This window comes from Bos javanicus, chromosome 16 (genome assembly GCF_032452875.1).
Source record: "Bos javanicus breed banteng chromosome 16, ARS-OSU_banteng_1.0, whole genome shotgun sequence".
In the NCBI taxonomy this organism is placed as follows: Eukaryota; Metazoa; Chordata; class Mammalia; order Artiodactyla; family Bovidae; genus Bos; species Bos javanicus.
In genome coordinates this window covers 52,880,477-52,899,204 of record NC_083883.1, presented here as the reverse complement: position 1 = coordinate 52,899,204, position 18,728 = coordinate 52,880,477, and the positions used below count along the sequence as shown (strand labels likewise).

At 46.5% G+C, this 18,728-nt stretch overlaps 1 protein-coding gene across 9 annotated transcripts in view; it reads left to right on the top strand.

Moving 5' to 3' along the window:
• Window positions 1–18,728, top strand: part of FHAD1 (forkhead associated phosphopeptide binding domain 1) — a 165,862-nt gene that overhangs the window by 46,040 nt on the left and 101,094 nt on the right. For all 9 annotated transcript variants that reach the window (XR_009730015.1, XM_061383194.1, XM_061383196.1 and 6 more), the window contains one exon: window positions 4,360–4,630. Coding sequence is in view for 8 of the 9 variants with exons in the window: in XM_061383194.1 (XP_061239178.1) it covers window positions 4,360–4,630 (271 nt within the window). In the remaining variant the exon portion in view is untranslated. The remainder of the gene's footprint in view (window positions 1–4,359; window positions 4,631–18,728) is intronic.

The following is an 18,728-nucleotide window of genomic DNA, read 5'->3' as shown; positions in this document are numbered from 1 at the left end:
AATACAGTACACTTTCCTGTAAATTCCACACAGCCAGCTGAGTCTCACAGAATGCTTTCATTGACTTTCGTTGAATCCTTGTATCCATAGCCAATTTCTTGTTGTAACTGATGAATAAGAGAGTTCCCAATCTGAGCACTGGTGGATATTTGGGGGTATTTTGGATATATTTGCATTTGTGAGTAATACGAGTAAAAAAGAAAGATGTTGGAACTTCCCACATTCATCAGTGATGTGACTTTTTTTTTTTTTTCTGCATCAGATAGTAGTTTTCAAGTACTAGAGAAATGTTCCCTCCATTTTTTGTGCTACTTATAATGGCTGAGGCACGACATACTTTTTTATCATCTGCACTGTTAAGATTTTCCCCATTACCTTCTTAAGCATAGGCAATCAGCAAACAAAAAAATCAAGCTCTGGTGGCTCAGAGGGTAAAGCGTCTGCCCACAATGCAGAAGACCTGGGTTTGATCCCTGGGTCGGGAAGATCCCCTGGAGAAGGAAAAGGCAACCCACTCCAGCACTCTTGCCTGGAAAATCCCATGGACGGAGAAGCCTGGTAGGCTACAGTCCATGTGGTCACAGAGTCAGACACAACTGAGCGACTTCACTTCACTTGTAAACCACTATTATTAAACCTATTCATAAAAGTTTTGGGTTTCCCAGGTGGTGCTCAGTTCAGTTCAGTTCAGTCGCTCAGTCATGTCCGACTCTTTGTGACCCCATGAACCACAGCACACCAGGCCTCCCTGTCCATCACCAACTCCTGGAGTCCACCCAAACCCATGTCCATTGAGTCGGTGATGCCATCCAACCATCTTATCCTCTGTCATCCCCTTCTCCTCCTGCCCTCAGTCTTTCCCAGCATCAAGGTCTTTTCCAATGAGTCAGCTCTTCGCATCAGGTGGCCAAAATATTGGACTTCCAGCTTCAACATCAGTCCTTCCAATGAACACCCAGGACTGATCTCCTTTAGGATGAACTGGAGTGGTAAATAACCCTCCTGCCAGTGCAGGAGACATAAGAGATATGAGTTCAATTGCTGGGTCGGGATAATCCCCTGGAGGAGGGCATGGCAACCCACTCCAGTGTTCTTGCCTGGAAAATCCCATGGACAGAGGAGCCGGACAGGCTACAGTCATGGGATTGCAAAGAGTCAGACACGACTGAGCGTCTGAGCACGTACACATAGGTTACTTACCACAATTTTGAAAATAAAAAACAACTTCTCTCTCTTCCTGTCTGGGCTCCACTCCTTCGTGCTGGCTGCACTTGTAAGTCCAACCAGGGCACTCCAGACCCTGGTGTCCAGCCAAGTTTTCTTGGGTCTCCTTGGCTCTGATTGGATCACTTGCCCCACCAGTGCACCAATCAGTGCACCAAGGAGTGTGATTGGCTGATGGCTGAGCCCCACCCACAGCAATGGACTGAGATTGGGATAGAGACTCCTGAAATTTCCAAAGGGCCGAGTGGGTTCTGGCCTATTCTCACTTGAGGCATGAGATATGACCACTCCCTTTAGCACCCTGGCAGTAAGTGGGCAGGGAGGCACATCTACCTGAGCATCCCAGCATGAAAGGAAATTCTTCCACCACTACCTGTGGTCTCTAGATTTGTTTTCTAGCTAGCAGAGGAGAAAACACACTTGAATTTACCCCTTCCCACCTTCAGCCCATGCATTTGCTAAAACTTTATTAAATCAATGGGAAAAAAATGATAGGAATGATTGAGGTGAGACAGCCCCAGAGAAGAGGAAGGGAGAGGATGGATGGAGAAGTCAGCACAGGCAGGAGCAGTGCATCTCAGCTTCTGAAAGGAGAGAAAGGAAGAGAGCGTAGGTAGAGACAGAGGTGTCCACAGTGGAGAGAAATTCTAATCTACGTGTAAGGTAGCGGAGTTCTGGAACACCACCAAGTCCATTCCTGAAACAGGTTTCAGTAGGGCCTAGAGGCTGGCTGTTAGTCGCTCAGTCTTGTCTAGCTCTGTGACCCCATGGACTGTAACTTGCCACCCTCCTCTGTCCATGGAATTCTCCAGGCAAGAATACTGGAGTGGGTAGTCATTCCCTTCTCCAGGGTATCTTCCCGACCCAGTAATGGAGCCCGAATCTTCCACATTGCAGACGGAGTTTTACCTTCTGAGCCACCAAGGAAGCCCAGGGTCAATGTCATTATAAATGCTGAAGCAGGGACTTCCCGGTGGTCCAGTGGTTAAGAATTCACCTTGCAATGCAGGAGACTGGGGTTTGATCCCTGGTCAGGGAACTAAGATTCCACATCCTGCGGGGCAACTAAGCCTGAGTGCCACACCTAGAGAGCCCACGCGCCACAACTAGAGGGTCCACTCACAACAAAAGATCTCGCGTGATGCAACTAAGGCCCGATGAAGCCCCCCAAAAAATGCTGGGCCAGGTGTCCCCAGACAATTGGAGTTTAATTTCCTTGAACACTGCTCTCACTGACTCCAAAAAAAGCCTTTGGAGAAATTCACCGGATTCTTGACTTGGCTGGGAAAAGCTGTCGCTAAAAGACTGGTTTGGGAGCCCAAGCGAGCGGAGAAACTTCCTCTTGAACGCAGTCCAGCTGGAGTTCTAGGAAGTCCTGTCTGCCAGTGCTCCTATTTTGGAAGCCTTCTGTCCTGTTTCTCATTATGTCTCCCTGTCTGGGGAAAGAGACACGTGACCCCACACAGGCGACGAACCTTTAAACTTAGCTTCTTACTTGAAAAGTGTGTTGCTTTTTTCTTCCAGGAGTCTAGGGGGAGGGGTGGGGATGGGTGATAAGAAAGGAGAGAGAAACAGAGAGGGAAAGAGCTCATCAGACCCCAATCCAACCACCCCTTCCACCATCACCTGAGCTTGGCCAGTTCCTTAACCCAGCAGTCCCCCAACTTTTTGGTCACCAGGGACCAGTTCCATAGAAGACAATTTTCCCAAGGACCCAGGTGGCAGGGGGGTGGGCTGGGGGATGGTTTCGGGATGACTGAAGTGCGTTACATTTATCGTGCACTTTATTTCTATTGTTATTATGTCAGCCCCACCTCAGATCATCAGGCATTAGGTCCCGGAGGCTGGGGACCCCTGCCTTAACCTCTCCCAGCCTCATTTGTAAACTGGGGATAAAGAGATCTCCTCCCCGTATCGTGAGGAAGATGATTAAAGTACAATAAATGGTAGCACTCACGACGTCATGTCTTAGCCACTAGGCAAGGGGAGAAACCGCCATGACAGCATCAAGCCAAGACAAAGCCAGGTGTCAGCACCTCTCTCAGCATTTGCTTCTCCCAGTTTAGATAGAGCTTGATGTGCTCTCTGTTGAAAGTAGCTACAAACATCTTCTGCTGGGGTCCCTCGATAGATATGTATGGAGTATCTGCCAAGAATAGGGTGGGTGTTGAGGGTCACAGGCTAATCAGCCAGCCGGGGTGCCTGCCACCCCAGAGCTCTTGGCTCTGGGGGACAGATGCAGTAGGTACGCCAGAAAGACACGCAGTGTGGATGGAGAGAAAGCAGACCATGGGGTCCTGGAGAGCTGGGCTTGAATCTCGGAGATTTGTCAATTCATTCTTTCAACCAGTACTTTTTAAAACAATGTTTATTTATGGTTACACTGGGTCTTCATTGCTGTTTGCGGGCTTTCTCTAGTTATGGTGCATGGGGGCTACTCTCTAGTTGCCTTGTGTGGGCTTATTGCCGTGGCCTCTCTTGTTGCAGGGCATGGACTCTAGACACACAGGCTTCATCAGTTGTGGTTCGAGAGCTCTAGAGCATGGGCTCAGTAGTTGTGGAGCACGGGCTTAGTTGCCCTGCAGCATGTGGGATCTTCCCGGATCAGGGATTGAACCTGTGTACCCTGCATTGGCAAGCAGATTCTTAACGGCTGGGCCACTAGGGAAGTCCTCAACTGATATTTGAGGGCCTACTCTGTACGTACCAAGGGTTTATTCTAGGTGCTGAGGATACAGTGTTGAGCAAGATAGACAAAACGCTCTTATGTCTTAGAGATGGCGTTCTACCAGCTCAGCCGCTCACTACCAAATCTACGATCTTGGGAAGGTCACTAGGTCTTACTCAGCCTCAGGCTCATCATAGAGTGTTAGGTGTATTAAGTGAGGTAATGGATGCAAATCTCTTGGCAGGGTGCTTGGCATGAAGGCTGCACCCAACAAATGGTGGTGCAGTGATGTGCCGGTGACCCATGCGGGGTCACCATCCCAGATTTGGGGAGAGTCTGGGAAGTCTTCCTGGAGGAAGTGACTTATATGATGAAACCTAGGACAGCAATCACGTCACTGGGACAGAAGGGTGGAGACCACCCCAGCTGCTCGTAACCTCCCCTGACCCTCTTGTCTGCCCCTGCAGGTCTCCTTCCCATGGGCGATGGGCCCAGCACCTTGGCCCAGGCCACAGCCATCTCGGACCACACAGCAGCCGAACCAGTCACCCTCGCCATCACAGGTCCCCTTCCACCTGGGCGTCCGGCCGGTGCCAGTGCAGAGGAGCTGGTCCCAGGGCTTCCCCAGGCCCTCCGTGGTCCCGCCTGCCTCTCACAAGCGGCCCATGAGTGCCAGCGGGAAGATGTTCTCCTTTATGATGGACGGCACTGCCCACGGGGTTCCCATCATCAAACAAGGTACTCAGGGGAGCTTCCGTGGTGGCTTCGGGGATGGGCTCATGGACAGGGGCTCAGTTTTTGCTTAATTTCTCCAATTCTAAAGTGGAACATTAGCAATTGTGAAAAAAAAAACAATTGGGATAAACAGAAAACAGTGAAAGATCTCATTCTTACCATCTGGACTGCCCCCTGTGACTTTTTGGTACAAATCCCTCCAGATTTTGTGCCCATCCACACATACCAGTCAGTACCTCTGCAATGAATGTGTGTGTGTCTGTACATATACATGAATATATATGAATGTGTATCAGAATCTATATTTATATACTTTGACAGAAATACGGGTAACTGAAATCCCTCTTGCCTTCGGAGGTTTTAAATATTTTATTACCATTTTGCAAGTTAGAGGAGACAGAGGCTTATGGAGAAAATTACTTCTCTAGAGGTGATACATTCAATCTAATCTCACCTGATGCGTTTCGGTGAAATTTAAGGCTGGTTATCTCGAGGACTGTCACTCGCAGCCTGGTCACTTTGGGGACACAAAGCCATCAGGGATTCATTTCCCCCTCCTCCGCCCCAGAAGGCTTCATGGCATTTGGGGAGGAGACTTCCTGTCTGTCACCATCCTCTCAGCCTCACCAGCCTCGCTAGCAGAGTAGCTAGGTCGACTTAGTCCCTGGCATGATTCCCAGATTTCTTCTGTGGCTGCTGTCAAGAAGGTCCCATTCTCTGTCCTCTGGGTCCCAGCCCCAGACCCCTCTGAGTCCCCAGATCTCTCAGTGGCTCCACACCCTCCCTTGGTCTCCCTCAGGACCACTCACCTAGTCACCTCACTCAGCCATTCAAGTAATAGTTATTAGGCTACTCTGAAGGTAGTGAGTTATCTCAACTGATTGTTCACAGTCGGTTACAGGTCAGTTCAGTTCAGTTGCTCAGTTGTGTCCTACTCTTTGCGACCCCATGGACTGCCGCACAATTCTTTACATGGATTGCAGGCAGATTCATCAGAGCTTGCTCACCATCACCAACTCCCAGAGCTTGCTCACACTCATGTGCATCAAGTCAGTAATGCCATCCGACCATCTCATCCTCTGTCATCCCTTTCTTCTCCTGCCTTCAATCTTTCCCAACATCAGGGTCTTTTCCAGTGAGTCAGTTCTTCACATCAGGTGGCCATAAGTACTGAAGTTTCAGCTTCAGCATCTGTCCTTCCAGTGTATATTCAGGACTGATTTCCTTTAGGATTGACTGGCTTGTTCTCCTTGCTGTGCAAGGGACTCTCAAGAGTCTTCTCCAACACCACAGTTCAAAAGCATCAATTCTTTAGCACTCAGCTTTCTTTATAGTCCAATTCTCATATCCATACATGACTACTGGAAAAACCATAGCTTTGACTATATGCACTTTTGCCGGCAAAGTAATGTCTATACTTTTTAATATGCTGTCTAGGTTGGTCATAGCTTTTCTTCCAAGGAGCAAGCATATTTTAATTTCATGGCTGAAGTTACCATCTGCAGTGATTTTGGAGCCCAAGAATATAAAGTCTCTCAATGTTTCCATTGTTTCCCAAATGGAAACATTGGGACCAGATCCCATGATCTTAGTTTTTTGAATGTTGAGTTTTAAGCCAACCTTTTCACTCTCCTCTTTCCCTTTCATCAAGAGGCTCTTTAGTTCTTCTTCACTTTCTGCCATAAGGGTGGTGTCATCTGCCTATTTGAGGTTATTGATATTTATCCCGGCAATCTTGATTCCAGCTTGTGCTTCATCAAGCCCGGTATTTCACATGATGTACTCTGCATATAGGGCTTCCCTTGTGTCTCAGCTTGTAAAGAATCTGCCTTCAATATGGGAGACTTGGGTTTGATCCCTGGTTGGAAAGATCCTGGTTTCGAACTATACAAAAAAGATCTTCACAACCCAGATAATCACGATGCTGTGACCACTCACCTAGAGCCAGACATTTTGGAATGCAAAGTCAAGTGGGCCTTAGGAAGCATCACTACAAGAAAAGCTAGTGGAGGTGATGGAATTCCAGTTGAGCTATTTCAAATCCTAAAAGATGATGCTGTGAAAGTGTGGCACTCAACATGCCAGCAAATTTGGAAAACTCAGCAGTGGCCACAGGACTAGAAAAAATCAGTTTTCATTCCAATCCCAAACAAAGGCAATGCCAAAGAATGCTCGAACTATCACACAATTGCACTCATCTCAAACACTAGCAAAGTAATGCTCAAAATTCTCCAAGCCAAGCTTCAACAGTACATGAATCAAGAACTTCCAGATGTTTGAGCTGGATTTAGAAAAGTCAGAGGAACCAGAGATCAAATTTTCAACATCATTTTATCATCAAAAAAGCAAGAGAGTTCCAGAAACACATCTACTTCTGCTTTATTGACTATACCAAAGCCTTTGACTGTGTGGATCACAACAAACTGTGGAAAATTCTTTAAGAGACGGGAATACCAGACTACCTGACCTGCCTCCTGAGAAATCTGACTGCAGGTCAAGAAACAACAGAACTGGATATGGAACCACAGACTCGTTCCAAATAGGGAAAGGAGTATGTCAAGGCTGTATATTGTCACCCTGCTCATTTAACTTAAATGCAGAGTACATCACGAGAAATGCTGGACTGGAGGAAGCACAGTTGGAATCAAGATTGCTGGGAGAAATATCAATAACCTCAGATATGCAGATGACACCACCCTTATGGCAGAAAGTGAAGAGGAACTCAAAAGCCTCTTGATGAAAATAAAAGAGGAGAGTGAAAAAGTTGGCTTAAAAGTCAACATTCAGAAAACGAAGATCATGGCAGATGCCCCATCACTTCATGGCAAATAGATGGCGAAACAATGTAACAGTGGAACAATGGAAAGAATGGAAATAGTGACAGACTTTATTTTCTTGGGCTCCAGAATCACTGCAGATGGTGACTGCAGCCATGAAATTAAAAGACACCTGCTCCTTGGAAGAAAAGTTATGACCAACTTAGACAGCATATTCAAAAGCAGAGATGTTACTTTGCCAACAAAGGTCCATCTAGTCAAAGGTATAGTTTTTCCAGTAGTCATGTATGGATGTGAGAGTTGGACCATAAAGAAAGTTGAGTGCCAAAGAATTGATGCTTTTGAACTATGGTGTTGGAGAAGACTCTTGAGAATCCCTTGGACAGCAAGGAGAAGGAGATCCAACCAGTCCATCCTAAAGGAGATCAATCCTGAATATTCATTGGAAGGACTGATGCTAAAGCTGAAACTCCAATACTTTGGCCACCTGATGCAAAGAACTGACTCATTTGAAAAGATCCTGATGCTGGGAAAGACTGAAGGTGGGGGAAGGGGATGACAGAGGATGAGATGGTTAGATGGTATCACTGACTCAGTGAATATGAGTTTGAGTAAACTCCACGAGTTGGTGATGGACAGGGAGGCCTGGCATGCTGCAGCCCATGGGGTCACAAAGAGTCAGACATGACTGAGAGACTGAACTGAACTGAACTGGGAAGATCCCCTGGAGAAGGGAAAAGCTACCCACTCCAGAATTCCATGGACTGTATAGTCTATGGGGTTGAAAGAGTCAAACACTACTGAGCGACTTTCACTTTCACTCTGCATATAAGTTAAATAAGCAGGGTGACAATATATAGCCTTGATGTACTCCTTTCCCAATTTAGAACCTGCCCATTGTTCCATGTCCGTTTCTAACTGCTACTTCTTAAGCTGTGTACAGATTTCTCAGGAGGCAGGTAAGGTGATCTGGTATCCCCGTCTCTTGAAGAATTTTCCAGTTATTGTGACACACAGTCAAAGGCTTTGGTATAGTCAATAAAGCAGAAGTTTCTCTGGAACTCTCTTGCTTTTTCAGTGATCCAACGGATGTTGGCGATTTAATATCTGCTTCCTCTGCCTTTTCTAAATCCAGCTCAAGCATCTGGAAGTTCTTGGTTCATGTACTGTTGAAGCCTGGCTTGGAGAATTTTGAGCATTACTTTGCTAGTGTGTGAGATGAGTGCAATTGTGTGATAGTTCAAGCATTCTTTGGCATTGCCTTTGTTTGGGATTGGAATGAAAACTGGTTTTTTCCAGTCCTGTGGCCACTGCTGAGTTTTCCAAATTTGCTGGCATGTTGAGTGCCACACTTTCACAGCATCGTCTTTTAGGATTTGAAATAAACCAACTGGAATTCCATCACCTCCACTAGCTTTTCTTGTTGTGATGCTTCCTAAGGCCCACTTGACTTCACTTTCCAGGATGTCTGGCTCTAGTCCAGTGATCACACTATCATGGTTATCTGGATCGTAAAGATCTTTTTTGTACAGTTTTTCTGTATGTTTTTGCCACTTCTTAATGTCTTCTGCTTCTGTTAGATCCATACCATTTCTGTCCTTTACTGTGCCCATCTTTGCATGAAATGTTCCAGAACTCAAATAGTAGTTATTATTCTGAAACTATACAAACTAAGGAGCGTATGAAACCTGTCTCTACAGTTTACATCATCATCCTCTAAGGAACGCTCATTTACCTACAACCCAAGTTAAGAAATTACTCAGCCAGTTCTCCCTAACATTTTAATGTGAAAATTTTCAAACATACAGCAAAGTAAAAAGAATTTTAAAGAGAACAGCTCCCCTCCTAATTCTACTATTAACATATTTCTGTATTCTTTGTTACATTTCTGTCTGTCCATCCTTCTATTCATTTATTCCATGCTCAGTCACTGAGTTGTGTCTGATGCTTTGCATCTCCATGGATGGTAGCCCACCAGGCTTCTCTGTCCATGGGATTTCCCAGGCAAGAATACTGGAATGGGTTGCCATTTCCTTCTCCAGGGTATCTTCCCATCCCAGGGTTTGAACCTGGGTCTTCTACATTGCCAGCAGATTCTTTACCACTGAACCACCAGGGAAGCCTTATTCATTCCTTAATCCATCTTATTGTCTGATGCATTTCAAAATAAATTACACACATCTGTAGTCCTCCTCCTAAATATTTTAGCATAGATACCATTAACTAGAATTCAGTGTTTTTTGTCTCTTTCATGTGAAATTAACATGCAATGTGTATTTGTTATCTTGGCTGCATAAGAAATTCTCCCCAGAATTTGCAGCCTAAAGCAAGAAACAAGCATGTTATCATATACGGTTTCTGTGCATCAGGAATCTGGAAGCAGCTTAGCAGGTCGGCCGTGGCTCAGGTCCCTTGTAAGGCTGAATCATCTGAAGGCTTGACTAGGGCTGGAGGATCCACTTCTAAGATAGCGTGCTCACATAGCTGTGAGCAGGAGGCCTCACTTCATCACCATGGGGATCTCCCCAGAGAGCGGCTCCAGTGTTCTCATGAGCATCGGTCTGCAACTGGCTCCTCCTGAGCAAGTGATCCAGGAGAGCAAGGTAGAAATTGCAACATCTCTTGTGACTAAGCCTCAGTAGTCACTCCCTGTCATTGCTGCAGTGTCCTATTGATTACACAGGGTGTCCCTCTCCAGGATGGGAGAAGACTACACACAGCTGAAGACCAGGAGGCAAGAATTATCGGCACTCATCTTGAAGGCTGGCTACTGCAGTCTGCCCTCTGGTCCTCAATGATTCACCCTCCTCCAACCCTCTCCTGCGCCCCTACCCCAAATCTCACCTCATTACAGCATCAGCTCAAATTCCAGAATCTCATCTAAATCAAGTCCAGGCACAGATTAGGCTCATGGGTGTAGTTCCTTAAGTTCAGTTCATCAAGTACTATTTCAGAAAAGTGAAGACTGATGAACAAGGTGTCTGTCCCTCACATACCCAAAATATGATGGTGGGACAGACACAGCTAACTGCTACATACCCTCCTCTAGTTAAAAAGGGAGAAAGATAGGAAACACACAGGCGTCATTGGCCCAAAGCAATTCTGAAATCCAGCTGGGAAAATCTTAGCAGTTCCTTCATGGGGCCTCAGTCCAGCTCTTACCCAGAAATGGCATTCCAGGGCTCTTGGTTCTGCCCTCCGGTCTCTAAGTTCTGCCCTATGAATTGTCCTACCTTTCCCATGGAAGGTATCACATAGTTGCAGCTGCATAGTTTTAGAGTCTGCTTCCTGCCTGCAGAAGCTTGTGGGTCCAGAAGCTTCTTTTACTTTTGTGAATCTCTGTCGGTCTGCGTTGCCAGTTCTTCTTATATGGGTTCATCCTGTTAGGTAAAACCCATGTTGTTGTTCAGTGGCTCAGCTGTGTTCAACTCTTTGCAACCCCATGGACTGCAGCACGCCAGGCTTCCCTGCCCTTCACCATCTCCTGGAGCTTGCTCAAACTCATGTCCATTGAGCTGGTGATGACAGCCAATCATCTCATACTTTGTAGTCCCCTTCTCCTCCTGCCTTCAATCTTTTCCAGCATCAGGGTCTTTTCCAATGAGTTGTCTCTTCCCATCAGGTGGCCAAAGTATTGGAGCTTCAGCATCAGTTCTTCCAATGGAAATTCAGGGTTGATTTCCTTTAGCACTTACTGGCTTAATCTCTTTGCAGTCCAGGGGACTCTCAAGAGTCTTCTCCAATACCATAGATCAAAAGCGTCAGTTCTTCAGTGGTCAGCCTTCTTTATGGTCCAACTCTCACATCCATACGTGACTACTGGAAAAACCATAGCTTTGACTACACGGACCTTTGTCAGTGAAGTAATGTCTCTGCTTTTTTATACATTATCTAGGTTTGTCATGGCTTTTCTTCCAAGGAGCAAGTGTCTTTTAATTTCATGTCTGCAGTCACCATCTACAGTGATTTTGGAGACCAAGAAAATAAAGTCTCTCACTGTTTCCATTGTTTCCCCATCTATTTGCCGTGAAGTGATGGAACCAGATGCCACAATCTTCGTTTTTTGAATGTTGAGTTTTAAGCCAGCTTTTTCACTCTGCTCTTTCACCTTCATCAAGTGTCTCTTTAGTTCCTCTTTGCTTTCTGCTGTTAGGGTGGTGTCATCTGCATATCTGATGTTATTGATATTTCTCTTGGCAATCTTGATTCCAGCTTGTGCTTCATCCAGCCCTGCATTTCGCATGATGTACTCTGCATATAAGTTAAAAAAGTAGGTTGACGGTGGGCAAAACCCAGGCTCACAGGTTTTTTTTGACACAAGCCCTTCCACCTTGGGCTTCTGCCAACACTGCCCAAGCTTCTTAGAAGCCCAGTGCCTAGACCAAACATCTCTGGGACACTGCCCTGAGTCTGTGCTCTTAACACAGGATTTTTACAGTCACTTCAGTTTCTTCTTTGGATGGTGTTTTCTTGAGAGCGCCCTTGATTTGATCTTTGCCCAGAGTCTGTTTCTTACATGTCATTTGCCACCTGCACGGGCAGGGAATTTTCAAGCCCAGAGCACTGAGTCCTGATTGAACATCCCTTTCTTTAACTGTCTCTACCCCTCACATGGGCTTCCCAGGTGGCACTAGTGTTAAAGAAACCGCCTGCCAATGCAGGTAGTGCAAGAGACACGGGTTCAATCCCCGGGTCAGGAAGATCCCCTGGAGTAGGAATGCAACCCCCTCCAGTATTTCTTGCCTGGAAAATTCCATGGACAGAGGAGCCTGGAGAGCTACACTCCACGGGGCCGCAAAGAGACCTGACTGAGTGACTGAGCACCCCTTCACATTTCACTGTAAATAAGCAGTAAGAAGTAACCAGGTGCTCCTTCCACAACTCTTGCCTGGAGCGCTTGATCGTCAGGAACATTTTCTCTTCCCACATGATGACAGGCAGTGTGCTATTAAAACTTCTGCCACCACCTAACAAGGATCCCTGGACCCCAGTAACATTTTCCTAACTTTCCTGGAAACCTCCCCTCACTGCCTCCTCAAAGGCCTTTGAGCTCCTACTAACAAACCTTCTAACAGGCCTTCTCTAAGGCCCTCGGCAAACGTCCTCCAGCTTCTGGCCACTGTTCCGCCCCAAACCATTCCACCATTCAGGGGTTTTGTTAAATTTCACAACGATCCTGCTGCCAAAAATCAGTATTCACTCCTCATTGCTGCATGATAAGTTACTCCAGGATGTGAAGGTCTAAAACAAAAGTAAGGGGTGTCCCTGATGGCTCAGTGGTGAAGAATCCTCCCGCTAAAGGAGGAGACACAGTTCTATCCATGATCTGGAAAGATCCCTCATGCCACAGAACAACTAAGCTCGTGCATCACAACTATTGAGCCTGTGCTCTAGAGCCCACAAGCCGAAACTGCTGAAGCCTGGAAGCCTTAGAGCCTGTGCTCTGCGACAAGAGAAGCCACTGCAGCGAGAAGCCCACACTAAAGAGTAACCCCACTCCCTGCAACTAGAGAAAGCCCGAGCACAGCAATCAAGACCCAGCACAGCCAAATAAATACATTTAAAATAAAACAACAGTAAGCATGAAACTCCAATACTTTGGCCACCTCCTGCGAAGAGTTGACTCATTGGAAAAGACCCTGATGCTGGGAGGGATTGGGGGCAGGAGGAGAAGGGGACGACAGGGGATGAGATGGCTGGATGGCATCACCGACTCAATGGACGTGAGTCTGAGTGAACTCCACGAGTTGGTGATGGACAGGGAGGCCTGGCGTGCTTCGATTCATGGGGTCACAAAGAGTCGGACACGACTGAGCGACTGAACTGAACTGAAGCATTTATTATCTCACAGTTTCTCTGAGTCAGAAATTTGGGACTGGCTGAGCTGGGTGATTTGGGCTTGGGGTTTCTCATGAGGTTGCTATCATGGTCTCAGCTAGGGCTGTGGTCATCAGGAGGCCTTCCTGGGGCTGAAGGGCCCATCTCTGTGATGGTTCCCTCCATGGCTTTTAGTAAGAGGCCTCAGTTCTTCACCAGGTGGGCCTGTCCATAGGCTGCTGAGTGTCCTTGTGACACAGCTGCTCCAGACAAGTGGTCTTGGACACTAAGGCAGAAACCACAATGTCTTTTATGACCTAGTCTCGGGCCAACATAGGTCTGTATAGTCAAAGTTATGGTTTGTACAGCTTGACTATGTACAGATGTGAGAGTTGGACCATAAAGAAGGCTGAGTGCCAAAGAATTGATGCTTTTGAACTGTGATGCTGGAGAAGACTCTTGAGAGTCCCTTGGACAGCAAGGAGATCATACCAGTCAATCCTAAAGGAAATCAACCCTGAATATTCATTGGAAGGACTGATGTTGGAAAGGACTGAGAACAAGAGGAGAAGGGGGCGACAGAGGATGAGATGGTTGGATGGCATCATTGATTCAATGAACATGAGTTTGAACAAACTCCGGGAGATAGTGATGGACAGGGAAGCCTGGCATGCTGCAGTCCATGGAGTCGCAAAGAGTCAGACACAACTGATCAACGAAACAACAACTGTAATCAGTGGGTTTTGCCATCAGTTTTTCCAATGCCATGTTGCAACTGGGGCTTCTCTGAGGGATGTACAGTCCCCTGGAGAAGTGAAGGATGAATCCTATGGCTTAGAGGCCTTCACATCTACCTGGGGCTCTATTCCCTCAGCCTCCCAGCCATATCTCATCTGTTTCCATACATTCACCCTGACTTCCCTGACACTCCATCCTCTGAGAAGGGCTTTCAACTTCCCATGTGATGGAGAGCTCCTTCCTGTCTGGGCCTCTCTGCTCCACTCTTCAGAGCACTCTATGTTCCAGTCCTCCAGGCTGGCTCTTGATAGAAAACATCTATTTTTGAGGGTTCTGAAAAAAACCCATCCCCTCTTAATGAAGCTGGGGTTTTCAACTAACGTTGGTTTACTGTTAGACTGTTGCCTTGCTATAGATTTGAAAAATCCTATTTGAAAACCCAAGGCCAAGGCCTTATTTATCGTAGGCCAGGTCAGAGTTTCTCCGTCTCAGCACGGTGACATTTGGGACTGGATAACTCCTTGCTGTGGGATCTGTCCTGTTCATTTTAGAACATTTAGCAGCATCCCTGGCTCCTTCCCACTGATGCCAGCAGCAACCCCACCCCCCGACCCTCCGACTGTGATACTCAGAAATGTGTCCAGTCTTTGCCAGAAGTCAAAACATCATTGTGCCTGGAGGCTGAATCACCCCATTCTAAGTTAATAGTCATCCTTCCTTTCCCACAAGGCAATAAAACCTCAGCTCCAAAACCACCAAATCTTAATGGCAAGAGCTCATGGGAAGTGGAGAAGAATTACTGAGAACAGAAAATACATTGGGTGAATTTTTTGAAATGCCATCCAATTTATATATAATTTTTCTCCCAATAATGGGATCTTGTGAACCTAACATTGGTAACCTGCTTTTTGAAATTCAATAATATATCATAAATGTCTTCCCACTTCAGTAAATTTACTGCGTAGAGGTTAGGAGCGGTTGGGCTCAGAATCCAACAGACCTGGGCTCGTACCTACACACCAGCTGTGTGTCCTTGAGTAGGTGGCTTGCCATCTCTGTACGTCATACCACTCACTTATAAAATGGAAACAGGAATGTGCTTGTTCAGTCACGAAGTCGTGTCTGACTCTTTGCGACCCCACGGACTGTATCACGCCAGGCTTCCGTGTCCTTCACTGGAGGTGGAAATAGTAAAGCCTATCTCACCAGGTTGTCATGAAGACAAAATCAGATCCTGCCTGTAAGTGCCAAGCACAGTCCCTGATGCATACTGAACACTCAGTAAATGTTAAAATTTTTAAAAATTAAATGATTATCTACCCATGATTGTCTTTTAACTTTTATTTACAACTTACCATATGTAGCAACGTCTTGAAGATACAGTTAATATATGTAACTTTATTCTGTATTTTCCATGTCTGCTATAGATGTGTTGTCATACTTTCATAATTTAAAAAAATTTTTTTAAAGAAAGAAATGACAAAAAAAATAAGACACAGTTAAGGTGCACACTTGCTGCCCCTCTGTAGACTGATGATTATTGGATAAGCACCAGGACAGGCAAGCTTCCCTGTGGCTCAGCTGGTAAAGAATCTGCCTGCAATGAGGGACACCTGGGTTCAATCCCTGACTTGGGAAGATTCCCTGGAGAAGGGAAAGGCTACCCACTCCAGTATTCTGGCCTGGAGAATTCCATAGATGTATAATCCATGGAGTAGCAAAGAGTCAGACACAACTGAGAGACTTTCACACACACACACCAGGACAGTGGGTTGTTAAAATATTGAAGTAACTCCCCTGCTGTTTGGCAAATAGCTCCTGCTGGAAACTTCTTAAAGTGCCCCTGTCCCTACCTCTGCTCCCACCCAATCCTCCAGCCCTCCTGGCCCTCCCTGGGGGTTCTCCCCACTAGGATCTCCAAGGGATCCAGCAGGCAAGAGGGTCTGTTTTGAACTTAGTTAAACCGGTTTGGTCAGACGTGGCCCTTAGGTCCTTTTTGACAAATAATATTAATAGGAATGGGGGAAACAGGAAGAGCTACGAAGATAGCTCAGTCCCACAGTTGTATACGACTCTGTGACCCCATGGACTGTAGCCTGCCAGGCCTCTCTGTCCATAGAATTTTCCAGGCAAGAATACTGAGTGGGTTGCCATTTCCTGCTCCAGTGTTGATAAATAATAGTAGCCTGTAAAGACATTTGGGGCGGGTGAGGGGAAGCTGCCCCAGCACCTCCCAGCCTGGTTGTAAGGAAAGTGAGTCTCAGAGCATGTTCTGCCCCCACAGAGACTATCCGTGAACACATCTTCTGCAGCAGAGGGATCCCATCGTCCAGCCTGTTCTATAGGTTTGATGATGTCCCCCTCTGACCATCACCTCGCAGGGTCTCTAAGCATCTTGAGTTACCCCTAGAGATAGCAGCAGACGCCAGAGCTTTAAGCCGAGACTGGACACTCGCCCCGTTAGGGTCAGACCCCAGGGCCTGCCCCGGGGCACAGCCTAGGCAGTCCCTTCCTCCCTTGGACCCCTGGGAGCTGGTTTCTAGCGTTCAGCATGCCAAGTAACAGGCCACGCTGCTACCAGTAAGAACCCATTTCTGACCTTCGGGAGGCACAACTGCCTCTGGTCTATGGCCTGTCTAATGCAGTGCTGCCCGGCCGCACCAGGAGAGGACTGCAGATTCGGGATCTGACCGCCTCTAGCCTGCAAGTTAAGCGACCTGCACGCATATAGCACCGAGCACACGATGCTGAATATTTAGAAACTAAAGCGCAGGCCTGTGACGATCCTTGATGCATGACAGGGCCCAGAATTTGGCTGCACATTATAGTCAAACCTGTACCAGGAGAGGATTTTTTTTTTTTAATAGGCTGCATCCACTGGAGGTTCTAGGATCCACAGACATGTTTTAAAGCTTGGTAGGGAGGGAATCATTGACTCTGAAGTGCATAAATAAAAAATGCAGAAGCCAAATGAATAAATGATGGAATAAATGGCCACAAACGCGTCGGTGCATGCTTCATTCATCATTCATGTTAACACCCATTAAAGTCTCACTGGCTTTGAAAACAATTGGATCAGTTTCTCACTTCACAAGAAGATAAGAATGTGCAGTGACTGCCCAGAAACCAGAGTCAGTTGGAAATTTAAAATACACTGCTTGGAGCCCAGTGATCTCACAAGCAGAATTATGGAAATCTTTACGAAAGTTTCTACACCAAAAAAAAAAAATTATTCAGTCTTGATGTGAATTGTGTCTGATATAATTCAGAGTGAGATCCCCAAACATAATGCCACATCCCCCAAAAGTCATGTAAACAGCCCTTGTAATAATGGGATTAATGAGCAAACAATCAGGAAAGCTTGTATGTTTATCAAGTGGGTCCCAGTTAATACATCAGGTAGGGTTGTACAGTGGAGCACAATGCTATCATTAAAAAGGATGTGGTACAGGGACTTCCCTGGTGGTCCAGTGGTTAGGAACCTGCCTCCCAGTGCAGCGGATGGGGATTTGATCCCTGATCAGGGAACTAAGCTCCCACGTGGCGAAGGGCAGCTAAGCCTGCACACCACAGCTAGAGAGCCCCCGTGCTCTGGAGCCCACCCGCCACAACTGGAGAGAAGCCCGCTCACCCACACGTAAGACCCAACACAGCCAAAGATAAATAAATATTTTTTAAAAGAACCAAGTACAGCTGCAAATGCTGATTTTTCTTTTTTAATATTGTTAGGTGAAAAGTAAGCTGGAGAAAATCTCTGTTATGTAAATCCATATTTGTTTTTGTTTGTTGGCTGTGAGATCTTAGTTCCCCAACCAGTGATTGAACCCGAGCCCTTGGCAGGGAAAGCAGAGTCCTAACCACTGGACAGCCAGGGTATTTCCCCATTTTTGTTTTTTGTTAAAGATATGACTAGGGCTTCCCTGGTGGTCCAGTGTTAAGACTTCACCTTCCAGAGCAGGAGGTACGGGTTTGATCCCTGGTAGGGGAGTTAAGATCCCATATGCCTCATGGCCAAAAACCTGAAGCACAGAGCGGAAGCAATATTGTAATGAGTTAAATAAAGACTTAGAAAGGAAAACAGGTCAGCCTCAAAAAAAAAAAATCGTAAATAAAAGATGTGACTGCAGTTTAAAAATAGCTGGGCTTCCCTGGTGGCGCAATAGAGAAGAATCTGCCTGCCAGTGCAGGGGACACAGGTTCAGTCCCTGTCTGCGAAGATTCCACATGCCGTGGAGCCACTACGCCCGTGCGCCGCAACTACTGATCCCACGTGCTGCAGCCACTGAACCTGCTCCCTAGAGCCCGTGCTCTGCAGCAAGAGAAACCACTGCGGTGAGAAGTACCTGCACCGCGACTGGAGGGTAGCTCCACTCACTGCAGTAGAGAGAAGCCCAATAAATAAATTTTAAAATACCCAGAGGGCCAGATTTGGCCGTAGGGCCGTAGTTTTCCCACCCCTGCTCTACATCTTCATTCTATTTACTCTCCAAAGAGCCCTTTATAATAGAGACTGTTAGTGTCCCTACATTATATATGCAGCTGAGAGAGATTAAATGACGTGCACAGGTCCTCAGCTCTTACGCGGCATAGAAATAAGTCTGGAAAGGGCTGCATCAAAGTGCATCCGCACAGCTAACCCAGGGGAAGAGGAAGAGGCGGCTCTTCCCCTTACCAGCGTTCCTGTGATGATGTCATTGCATGAGTTTCATGAGTGTGAAGGTTAATCTGAAGATATCCTCTAAGATTTGGGGGAAACTTACAATCTCCTC